This window comes from Mauremys mutica, chromosome 1, assembly GCF_020497125.1.
Source record: "Mauremys mutica isolate MM-2020 ecotype Southern chromosome 1, ASM2049712v1, whole genome shotgun sequence".
In the NCBI taxonomy this organism is placed as follows: domain Eukaryota; kingdom Metazoa; phylum Chordata; order Testudines; family Geoemydidae; genus Mauremys; species Mauremys mutica.
In genome coordinates this window covers 323,932,744-323,945,033 of record NC_059072.1, presented here as the reverse complement: position 1 = coordinate 323,945,033, position 12,290 = coordinate 323,932,744, and the positions used below count along the sequence as shown (strand labels likewise).

The window sequence follows — 12,290 nt, the reverse complement described above, 5'->3', positions numbered from 1 at the left end:
TGAGAGAAGAAGACAGGAGTCAAATATTATGCTCTCACAGACAGCAAGAAATTATTCCTGCTGGAGTGTTTTCTTAAGACATTTCTCACTCTTATTGTTCTGGGATGCAGGGCACGGTTAAGGTGTATCCCTCAAAGTTCAAAGGCAGCAGAAATGGGGAAGTGTGGGGGAGGTGGCTACAGGATTTAGTGTGTCTGCTGCTGTCTCACCTACCCCCTCACATCATGTTAGGGAGTCTGCCCAGGGAGCAAGAAGGTCTGATAATGGATTAGTACTTCTGTTAAATACCACTAAGGGAAAATTGGATGTTTTTGCCTCCGAAGTTGGGAAAAAAATACAAGACTGTAATTTTGAAGAGAAATGAGCAGTTTCTAAGAATTAAATCAATATGACTTTGATGCTAGCAGACCAGGTGGCAGCTCATGCCAAGGCTCCAGGTCCCACTGAACATTGACAAATGCACAGCTGGAAACCAGTCTGGCTTACCTGTGTGTTAGTATTGTTAAGATAAATATTAGAGTTGTAAGAATGTGTTTGGTGCCTAGACCTTATGAACAATATAGGACGCTGCATGTACTGATCTCACTTATAACTTCTGTAGCCCATGGTATTGAGTGTTTGTATTGTTATATTGAGTGTTTGTATTGTGAACCTCTATAACTGTGTAACTCACTAAACAGGACAAGCAGCATTAATTCAGGTAAAGTGCTCCTGCACACCAGATGGTCCACTGAAGGCAAATGAGGCAATGCATAGCATCAAACGATAGAGACCTTGTTGACTGCATCCCTCACTCCCTCCAAGACCTGAGCATGATCTCAGCCCATCAGTTTGGATTCCGGGTGACACAGGATAAAAATCCCAGACAAGGAGAAACTGGGATCTTTATGCTGTCTGGATTCTGAGGGGAAAAGATTCCTAAACATAAGAGATCCCCATGCTGTGTGGCATGGGTCAGCCCTAAAAGACATATAAGCGTGTATAATAAGCAGCTTTATATTACCTTTTAAATCAAAGACTGTAACTCATTTGTGTGTGTGTTTCCTGTTTTAACCTTGTAAATAAGATTTATTAACTAAGAAATGAGTTTAGTTAGTTTATTACAGGATTGGCTATAGGCTGCATCTTGGGCTTGAGATCTGAGTACTACTGACCTGTGGTAAGTGACTGGTTCTTTGGAACTGGGAGTAACCTGAATATTGTTGGGATTTTTGTTGTAAAGTGACCATCTATAGTGCAGCTTGCCTGAGTGGCAAGACAGACTGGAGTGCCCAAGGGGACTGTATGTAACTCCGTAGTAAGACTGTTATAGTGCTTTAGGACGTCACACCTGTTACTGGGTTGGTGAAATCTAGTTTTAGAACATATAACCAGTTTTGGGTTTCTGTCCTGCTTTCTGACAGTCTGACCTGAGGCTGGCACTCACAGTCATTAGCCACTCCAGACTGTGTGACACTGACAACTGAACTGGACAGTCTGAAAAACTGTAGGAAGCTGTAATTAATTAATAGTTTATTGCATAGAAGGATGAAACACAAGAAAATGTCACCAATTCATACTGGTTGTATATGAGGAAATGGTGGGTTTGGCTAAAGGGATCTCAGGATTATTAGAAAAAAAAGTTCCAAAAGCACTGATATACCGAGTGGGATAAATTCAGCATTCCAAAACCCAAGTTTATACAAGATACAACTGGGATTTGTCTTTAAAAAAAAAAAAAAAAAAAAAAAAAGTGTAACAAATAACCATATACAGATTACCCTTTTGTGCTAAACCAGATATATAGAGAAGTTTCACAAATTATAGAAGCGAAGAAAGAGATAGATATAAGACAGTCTAAATATACTATATTGCAAGGACAACTCAATTCAGAAGATGCATTTCTGAACTATCCGAGTAAGTGTCTTTGAATATGGGCAAGGCTATCTATATTTTAACCATAAAATTAAAGGCAGATGGTGAACTTTTTTGCTCTATATGGTTTTGTTTGTTTAACCTTGGATGAAGTTCAATTTTGAAGAAGGTAAAAGCTGATCTACAAAAGAAAACATAGGTTTATGCCTTTGTTTCTTTATATGTATAAGGAAGACCTGAAAGATTATTTTGTTTTCAAAAACTAAAAATTACTTTTTTCTTTTTTAACCAGAATAGAACTTCAGGTCTTGTCTATCCTGATTTCCCTACAAGACTCTATGGATGACTGAAAAATTGGTATGATTTGGATAAAGAAATGTAAACCCTGATTAACTGAAAAATGAAGTGATTATTATTCAGACTATTTCAAACTTTTTTTTTTTAACTTGCACATTTAAATTCAATGTCTGAGAAATATTTAGAAGACATTAGTCCAGGCTTTTCAATTAAGGGATGAGAAAGTTAATAATCTATATCTAAACACAGCCAATAAGACCTAGTGCAAAATCAAGGAAGACAAAACTTGATATACCTGTTAACTCCAGAGTAACAAACCAAGCAGAATTTTTAAAAAGAACATGCATACAATTTCAAACCTTATATACCATAAAAGGGCACTAACCCCGTTCTTCCCCTTCCTTTTTGTGAGCCATAGCAGTTAATTCAGCATACCTTATAAAAGGTTTGATCATCTTTCTTTCAGTGTTCTCAAATGGGATCAGATCTGTCAACCCCACTGCATCAGGCTGAAGCTCTTGATAGGAAGTATATATAAAATGGTAGCCTCCAAAGAGACAGAGACTATTCCCAACTCCCATCACTGAACTGAGATAGTGAAACAGTAACAGATGTATCCAAAACCATTTTGATCATTCTTTTTTATAATATATATTTAAGATAGCTAAAATATTTTAGCTTAATGTGGGCCTCTTCATCCCATTAGCAAGATATGTTGAGCTCATATAAAACCACCATATGCAAGTCTTGTAATATATTGCTGATACTCATGCAAATACAGAAACAGAACAGCTTTCCAAAAAGTTACTGAAACACTATACAACTGTTAAGTGCAATCTTGTCATTGTTTGTTAGCTACTGTGTTAACATTTTGATACAGAGTAAAGACTTATTGAGGGAAAACAGATGAAATTACAGTCCCTTTGTTTATCAGAACGCAGCACTAAAACAGATCAACCCAAGCCTCTTAGTACTGACTGTGCGTCAGAGAAATTATAAAGGACAGTTTGTGTTTACGGTAACCCTTGTGAGCTTGGTGGTACAGATAGAGGGAACTGAAGTTACATATTATTTAAGTATTTATTTGTATTATTGTCGCACCTAGGAGCCTGAGCCATGGACCAGGACTCCACTGTGCTAGGGGCTATACAAACACAGAACAATAAGACAGTCCATGGTACAGACTAACTCTATACGTGAGTTCAGGATTCTAAACAAACCAAAGACAGAGACTATCACATATTTTCCTAGGACAAGGTAGTAATGATTCTTCACAACACAGAGGTGCATCCACGCTAAGAAAAAAGCTAACATGAGGTAACAGCACACCTAACGTATGCTAAACTCCTAGTGAAGATAACATAGTTTGTAATCTAAGACATACCAAAACTACGAACTGCCTTGCATTCACTAGGATTTTAACATGTGTTGGCTAACACCATTTTTTCCCTAGTGACAAGGCCATAAGGAAGAGTGGGTGTGAGGGGAAAAAATGTCTTAGCTATTAAAGTATACAAATGCTGTTTCTAGTCTGAAGATTAAAGGAGCTCAACAGACGGCTCCTCCTCCATAGCAGCAAGGAAGCTAAATCCTACCTTTGAAAGCATATGCTGTTCCATCGGTGAGGCGAAAGAGAGAGACCATCATTCCCAGTCCACTGTTATAAAAACCAGACAAACTTGCCTCTGCTGCAGGGGTGGGCAAACTATGGCACGCAGGCTGGATCCGGCCCCTTAGGGCTTTGGATCCGGCCTATGGGATTGCCCCCTGTGGCGCCCCGGGCCCCGCACCACTCTCAGAAGTGGCCCTCAGAAAGGGGGTCAGAGGGCTCCACGTGCATTGCCCTTGCCTCCAGGCACCGCCCCCCACCCCCCACAGCTCCCATTGGCCAGGAATGGGGAACCTGGCCAATGGGAGCTTCGGGGGAGGTACCTGGAGGCACAGCAAGGGCAGCGCACGCAGAGCCCTCCGCCTCCCTCCTCGCCCAGGGGTCACAGCACTTCCTGGAGTGGCATGGGGCTGGGACCAGGGCAGGCAGGCAGGGAGCCTGCCCTGGCCCACATCACTGCCATCCCAGAGCCACTTTAGGTAAGCAGCGCCAGGCTGGAGCTTGAGCCCCTCCTGCACCCCGCCCCCCAACTCCCTGCCCTAAGCCCCCTGCCTGCATCTCGCACCCCTCCTGCACCCCAACTCCCTGCCCTGAGCCCCCTCATACACCGTGCACCCCAACCCGCTGCCCTGAGCTCCCTCCTGCACCACGCACCCCTGTGCACGCCAACCCCCTGCCCTGAGCTCCCTTACACACCCCGCATTCCTCCTGCACCCCAACCCCTGCCCTGAGCTCCCTCATACACCCCGCACCCCTCCTCTGCCCCAATCCCTTGCCCTGATCCCCTTCCTGCATACTGTACCCCTTCCCACATCCCAACACCCTGCACCGGCCCTGCATACAATTTCCGTACCCAGATGTGGCCCTCGGCCCAAAAAGTTTGCCCAGCACTGCTCTACTGTAATGGTTCATTTCTGATTCCAGAGACAGTAGAAGTTTTCCATGTTAGTTGCGAAAGCGGTGGTCTGGAAATCAGTTCCTTTAGCTAGCTACACTTTTGGTCCCATTTCCCATTCCACCACCAATTTTGTGATTTAATTTAAGGCTTAACTATCCTAGGGAAGTTTTGCATAAGTTTTCCACTGTTGTTGGTGAAGCTGAACCAGCATTAATAACGTTGGGAGCCATAGCCTAGATGGCCACTGGCATTTTTCACCAAAATCATACTGCTTCAGTGTTCAGGGGCAGGGGGTGGAGAAAAGAGCCAGGTTAATCACAAGGGGAAGTCACTTTCTTCCACAGAGGAAACACATTTTTAGGTGTGGTGCACTGCAGAAGGGATTTGCAGCTAGAAAAAGTGGGATGGAGGATTGTGAAACTGGAGGGTCTAAGAGCTGTGTGAATGGGGGAAGGAGCACACACAAGGTTTGGTCAGGCTGGAACATGACACCCCTTTTCTAACAATTCGTCTTATCCACTTAGCAATAAACTCTGGCCAGCTACATGTGTTGGCTGGGCCCTGGCATAAAATGACCCAAAATGAGATTGGAGCTTTTTCAAATTCCTCTCTCAAAGAAGTTGACACCCCCAGCTTTCATTGTCTGTGAGAGCATGCAGAACTCAGTGGAGGCACAACTAAGGCCAGCAGAAGCAGACGAGGGCTTCAAGTTTCCTTAAGGTGTAGCGGTTAGTAGCTAGACAACTACATTGAAACAAGTCCCAGTTTTAACATATTTAGGCAGGGTGTCCCACAAGACAAGAGTTTTCCTGCATAATGGATCCTGGTTCAGCCCAGGGCCAGATCCACAGTTAATCCACCAATTGTAACAACTGGGAGCCCCAGTCACAGACCAGGACCCAGTTATGCTAGGAACTATACAACCACAGAACAAAAAGACAGTCCCTGACCCAAAGAGCTTTTCCAAGCTAAGCATAAGACAAGAAACAACAATACTGGTCAGCTGTTTGCCCTGAATCACCCCAGCGCTGGATCCACAGTTAATCCACCATTGGTAGGATGAGCACAAACTACTCTGGTTGCCTAGAGTCACAATTATATAACTCACTTATTTCTAAGGGCTTTGGAATATCTTCAGAATGAAGATGTGTATAGGCTTATATAAATAAAAGGTGCAATATACAGCAAGATTTTTTCTTTAAAAATGTAACTCAAGTAAAAGGTGCTTTTGAAAACTGAACCACTCTCAATAGGGAAAGAAAAGTACTGACAGCACTACCAGTTTCCAGATATAACTTCCAACCAATGCGCCTTAGCTATGTTCTACAAGCAGCACACCCAAAGATAAGTTAGTTCAGTCACAATACTGAGATTGCATCAATGGTACCAAGTAGTGTGAACTGCAATATCTAAATATTTAGCGTGTTCATAACCATGGTACATAATGGATGTTTTTCTAGTATGGAACAGACCAAGATCCCTCCCCAGCTCATTTTATATAGGTCACAACAATGTCTTTTGGTCATTACCAAGCCAGCATAGATTCAAGATAGTGGCGTAGATATGAAAGATATTTGCATCTTATCAACCACTCCAGGAGTCATCCAGACTATATGCACAAACAGTTTCTACACTGAATAATTTCTGCCAGGGATAAATATTAATTTTGAGGATCCACATGGATCAGCTGATTGAACATCTATTTTTATGCATAATCCAAAATTATTTAAAATAACCCAAAAGTGACCATCATACTTAATTGTTGCTTTCTGATTTCTACTTAAATCTTCTCCCTCTCCAAAATATTAACATAGCAGAACCAGACAGACATTCTTTGTCTCACATGACTACCTCCATCATTCTTCCTGATCTCCATCCAAGGCAATGAACTACTAAAAAATCATCAGTGCCAACAGCAGCACCAAATTCAGTGGAGCCAGGTGCAGAATGAAATTCATTTGGATCACAACACAAACCTAGTCAATCATTTTCATTCTGCAATTCAATGTGTATGTAAAGCATTTCTCAGATGTCAATAATTCTCACACCTAGAGCACATCAGGCTACAGTGCCCTGCATTTTAAACATTATTATGCAGCAGGTCTGACTGAGTTTAAGTACCTGTCTTTCTTTCCTTCAGGAGTCTGTGAGCAGGATGTACAGTGATCAGACAGCCTTCTTAAAACCAAAGTATTGCTTAGTTCAGCAGTAGGAACACAGCGTTTAGAGAAAATGAATTTTAAAACAGTCTACATGTATGTCTACCTTGCCTAAAAGCTTCCCACCCCAAACAACAACTAGGCAAGCTTAACTTCTTCAGACATCTGCAGTAGGGTCCATCTGTCTCAGTCTGGTTTCCTCAAACAACTACACCGCCTCTTAAGAGACCATTCCTTTTTTAACCTTCCAGTTCTTCTATCTCCTACATTCACAGGCCTTTTCCTGTCCTGATAGCCTCTTAACTACTCAAGTGTTTGGCTCAAAATAAGTCATTTCTCAGTATTCTTTCCTTTCCTGATGGCTATTCCCGACAGCTCCCTATTACCGGTAAGCTAAATATAGCCATACAGTAAACATCCAAATAATCAGGTCAACATACAGTTTTTAATAGAAACGTAGGGCTAACGGGGGCCTCGAGAGGTCATCAAGTCCAGTCCCCTGCACTCAGGCAGGCCCAAGTTTATGAATTTATAAATTATTATAAAGCCGCCCCAGTTCCATCACAGGGGTAAGAGAAAAATGCAGAAACATGAAACTCAGAAATACATAATTAAACAGAGAAACAACAGTGGTAATAAAACAAGTATGGAAAGAGGAAGATAAACAGAATAGGGACAGACACAACTGTGGTACTCCCAATACTGGCATCCTATCTAATTTTGTTTTCAAGAATCTTTTGCAAAGTTTACAAACAAGATACTAAAAGTACATCCTGGTAGCCCACTAAATTACTCAGTGAATACATTTGTTCACCTTTATTAATTTAATAAGGAGGGGCTACAAGGAAGGAACTATCTTTTTGTTCTGTGTCTGTAAAGTTCCTAGCACAGGGGTCAGCAAACTCTGGCACGCGGCTCGCCAGGGTAAGCACCCTGGCGGGCCAGGCCCGTTTGTTTACCTGCCGCGTCAGCAGGTTTGGCGGACCGCGGATCCCAATGGCCGCGGTTTGCCGTCCCAGGCCAATGGGGGTGGCGGGAAGCTGTGGCTAGCACATCCCTCGCCCACGCCGCTTCCCTATACCTAAATACAGTGGAAAATCTTATCTGTAGGGGATTTATACATACTGATTTTTACAAGCTTGTCCAAATATCAAATATGCCCTGTAACTAGAAATATAAGGTTTGCACAACAGAAAAAACAAAAGCATTTCACACATTCTATCTAAATAATTAGTGTAAAGTATTTCCATATTCCAGGGCCCCACAAACAGGAAAATATATATATATGGGCTGTCAAGCGATTAAAAAAATTAATTGTGATTAATCGCACCATTAAACAATAATAGAATACCATTTATTTAACTATTTTGGATGTTTTCTACATTTTCAAATACGGTATATTGATTTCAATTACAGCACAGAATACAAAGTATACAGTGCTCACTTTATTTTTTATTACAAATATTTGCACTGTAAAAAACAAAAGAAATTGTATTTTTCAATTCACCTAATAAAAGTACTGTAGTACAATCTCTTTATCGTGGTAGTTGAACTTACAAATGTAGAATTACGTAAAAAAAAACCCTGCATTCAAAAATAAAACAATGTAAAACTTTGGAGCCTACAAGTCCTACTTCTTGTTCAGCCAATCACTCAGACAAACAAGTTTGTTTACATTTGCAGAAAATAATGCTGCCTGCTTCTTGTTTACAATGTCACCTGAAAGCGAGAACAGCATCTGCATGGCACTGTTGTAGCCGGCGTCACAAGATATTTACATGCCAGATGTGCTAAAGATTCATATGTCCCTTGATACTTCAACCACCATTCCAGAGGACATGCGTCCATGCTGATTACAGGTTCTGCTTGATAATGATTCAACGCAGTGTGGACTGATGCATGTTCATTTTCATCATCTGAGTCAGATGTCAACAGCAGAAGGTTGATTTTTTTTTTTTGGTGGTTTGGGTTCTGTGTTTCCACGTCAGACTGTTGCTCTTTTAAGACTTCTGAAAGCATGCTTCACACTTCATCCCTCTCAGATTTTGGAAGGTACTTCGGATTCTTAAATCTTGAGTGCTGTAGCTATCTTTAGAAATTTCACACTATCTTCTTTCCATTTTGTCAAATTTGCAGTGAAAGTGTTCTTAAAATGAACAACATGTGCTGAGTCATTATCCGAGACTGCTATAACATGAAATATATGGCAGAAAGTAGGTAAAACAGAGCAGTAGACATACAATTCTCCCCCAAGAAGTTCAGTCACTAATTTAATTAACACATTTTTTTTAACAAACGTCATCAGCATGGAAGCACGTCCTCTGGAATGATGGTCAAAGTATAAAGAGGCATAGGAATCTTTAGAGCATCTGGCACCTAAATATCTTGCAACGCCAGCTACAACAGTGCTATGCGAATGCCTGTTCTCACTTTCAGGTGACATTGTAATTAAGAAGTGGGCAGCATTATCTCCTGTAAATGTAAACAAACTTCGCAATTGGCTGAACGAAAAGTAGGACTGAGTGGATTTGTAGACTCTAAAGTTTCACATTTTTTTGTTTTTGAGTGCAGTTATGTAACAAAACAAAGTCATTTGAAGTTACACTTTCATGATAAAGAGACTGCACAACAGTACTCGTATGAGATGTATTGAAAAATTCTACTTTTTATCATTTTAAGTGCAAATATTTGTAAGCAAAAATAATATAAAGTGAGCACTACACTTTGTATTCCGTGTTATAACTGAAATCGATATATTTTATAACGTAGAAAAAGATCAAAAATATTTAATAAATTTCAGTTGATATTCTATTGTTTAACAGTCCGATTAATCATGATTAATTTTTTTAGTTATTCACGTGATTTAATTGGCAGTCCTAATCTCTCTCAGGTGCACTCTCTCTCTCTAGTAGTTGTGCACTCTTCTGTCTTCCAGTCTACTTTTTTTTATGCATTTCAACTACATAGACTACCTATAGATTTGAAACACTACATATCTTCAAAGCATGTAAAACAAAGTTCTGATGAATTATGTAAATACAATGTATTATTATTATTATTAAATGAACAAATGATCTAAACTGAACAATACCATAAGACTTTAGTCTAAATTGAGATCTAAATATAAGGATAAATATCATCCTGAATGACACTGTCTACAAATAAGATTTACATAACACTGAACCACACTACCAATAGCCTGACAGTATGAAACATCTAAGCTCTAAATCCCTTTTCCCAAAAGACTTCACTCTAATCACATTTCAGTGACATGAGGTTTTAGGATTCATTATCAGAAGAGGGACAGAACACTAAAGAACTCAAAAAGTTGTACTTTCTAAAACATGAACTTCTAGCCCAGTTTATTTTTAAAAGAAGACAAACAACAGTGGTTTGGTTAAAAAATTCCCCACATCATCTCAGGGGGGATGAAAGTAGAGTGTCAAAACAAAACAAAAAAAGTGGCAACACACATAAATAATGTAGGGACAGAAACCATGGATGGTGAAGGAATTAACCAAAAACTGGCGCAAGTTACAACGGCAGATTTCCTAAAGGCAGATTTTGGAGAGGCCCTGAGCCACTTTTACTAACTTCAAGTGGCAGGGAGCTCAGTCCCTCTCCAGCCCGTCCCAAGCCTTCTACAGCCCTCTCACACATCTCTTCCCCACCGCCCATTCCTTCCTCACTTTTAACTCTTCTCGGTTCTTTGGCACCCTGGTTTCTCCCACAAGAAGCCTTCGTTTATGAGCCTCTAGGCCTATCACCCACTTCGGCACTCTGCGGGATGCTCTCCTACAGCCCCTCGCAAGGACGGGTGCAGCGCCCCGCAAGCCTGCAGAAAGCAAGGAACTGCCGCTGCCTCCCCTCTCAAATGCTACCAGGTTAAAGGGACGTTTTTAGACAGGCACAGCAGTGGGACACCCTTGGGCAGGAGGGCAGCTGACACCATTTAAACAGGAGCGACCCCGCCGCCCCTGCGGCTCTCAGCCTGCTGCTGCTTTCCAAGCGTGAGGCAAAGCTCCAAAATGAGGGACACCAACCAACCCACCCACCCACCCGCCTCACGCAGGGCAACGTCCAAGTGCTGTAACATCCCCCCAGGCAGCTCGGGACCCGGCTCGCTGAAGTGACAGGCGGCAGCCACCGACACCCCGTACCCACCCCCCCAAACGAGCGGGGGACCCCCGGGGAGGGCCCCGCACGACACACGGATCTGTGGGGTCGGCGCCTGCTCCGCCCCGCGACCAGCAGGCGGAGGAGCGACGGGATTTGGGGGCCGAGATCGGGGAGCCGGGGCACCGCAGAGGTAACCCGGGGGGGGGGCTCCCCGCTCTCGCAGCCGCTGCCGCCCCGGGAGGCGGATCCACCCCCCGGGCTGCTGGGGGGAAGTGAGAGCGCCACCCCCGGCCGCCCTTCCCCGGCCGCTCCCGGGCACTCACACGCACACAGCTCCACCACGTAGGCGTAGTAGGACCAGGCCACCACCAGGGCGATGAAGACCACGGGCACCCAGGCCAGCACCCTCTGGCAGCACTTGAGGACGTGGGACGGCGCCATCTTCCCTGGCGAGCCGCTGCAGGGGCGGCATCGGGGTCCGGCGGCGCCGGCGCTGCTGCTGGGGCTCCAGCCGCTGCGGAGCCTCCCGCCGCCGTCCCCGCCCCGCACGCCGAGGGGGCTGGGCTTGTGCAGCGGCCGCCCCCCCGGAACTCGCTGCGGGGCGGGGCTCGCTGCACCCTAGGCCCCAGGCACTGTGTGGCCTGCCCAGAAACCTTCCCCCTCCCCATTTCCTTCCCGCCGCCTCCCCCGAGCTCTCTCACCGCCCCCAGCTTCTCCCCAGTGCCCTCAGCCTCTGCTCAGCCCCCAAATACTCTCAGCCTCCTGCAGTGCTGCCCATTAGCTGCATAAGCAAAAAGCCTCGACCCCACTACCACCCTACTTTGCGTCCTAACCCCAGTCCCCTCATGCTAGCTCTCCCCCCACTATCCACTACCCTAACATCCAACAGTCCCCCCCCCAATTGTCCCCAACCCGTCTCATGGGCAAACTAGGCAGACATTGTCTAGGTGCAATTACTATAAAGAGGCTGCAAAACTGGCTGAAAGACCAGACTCAAAGAGTGGTTATCAATGGTTCATTGTCAAACTGGGGGAGGGGGGGTATCTAGTGAGGGCCTCCAGGAGCCAGTCATGGGTATGGTGCTATTCAATATGTTCATTAATGAGTTGGATAAAGGAATGGCGAGCATGCTTCTAAAGTCTGCTGCTAACACCAAGCTAGGAGGGGTTGCAAGCATTCAAAACAACCTCGTTAAATCAGAGAATTGGTTTGAAATCAATAACATTCAATTCAGTAAAGACAAGTGCAAATTACTGCACTTAGGAAGGACAAATCAGCTGCAAGTGGTTAGGCAGTCTTATTGCTGAAAAGGAGCTGGACATTAGAGTGGATCATAAGCTGAACATGAATGAAC

General features: G+C 43.7%; 1 protein-coding gene across 1 annotated transcript in view; it reads right to left on the bottom strand.

Annotated features, from left to right (window-relative positions):
• ZDHHC20 (zinc finger DHHC-type palmitoyltransferase 20) overlaps nt 1–11,460 on the bottom strand; it is a 74,824-nt gene extending 63,364 nt beyond the window's left edge. Inside the window, exon 1 of the mRNA XM_045017636.1 lies at nt 11,260–11,460. Within this exon, the coding sequence (XP_044873571.1) occupies nt 11,260–11,377 (118 nt within the window). The 5' untranslated portion in view covers nt 11,378–11,460. The remainder of the gene's footprint in view (nt 1–11,259) is intronic.
• Nucleotides 11,461–12,290: the final 830 nt, after the last annotated feature.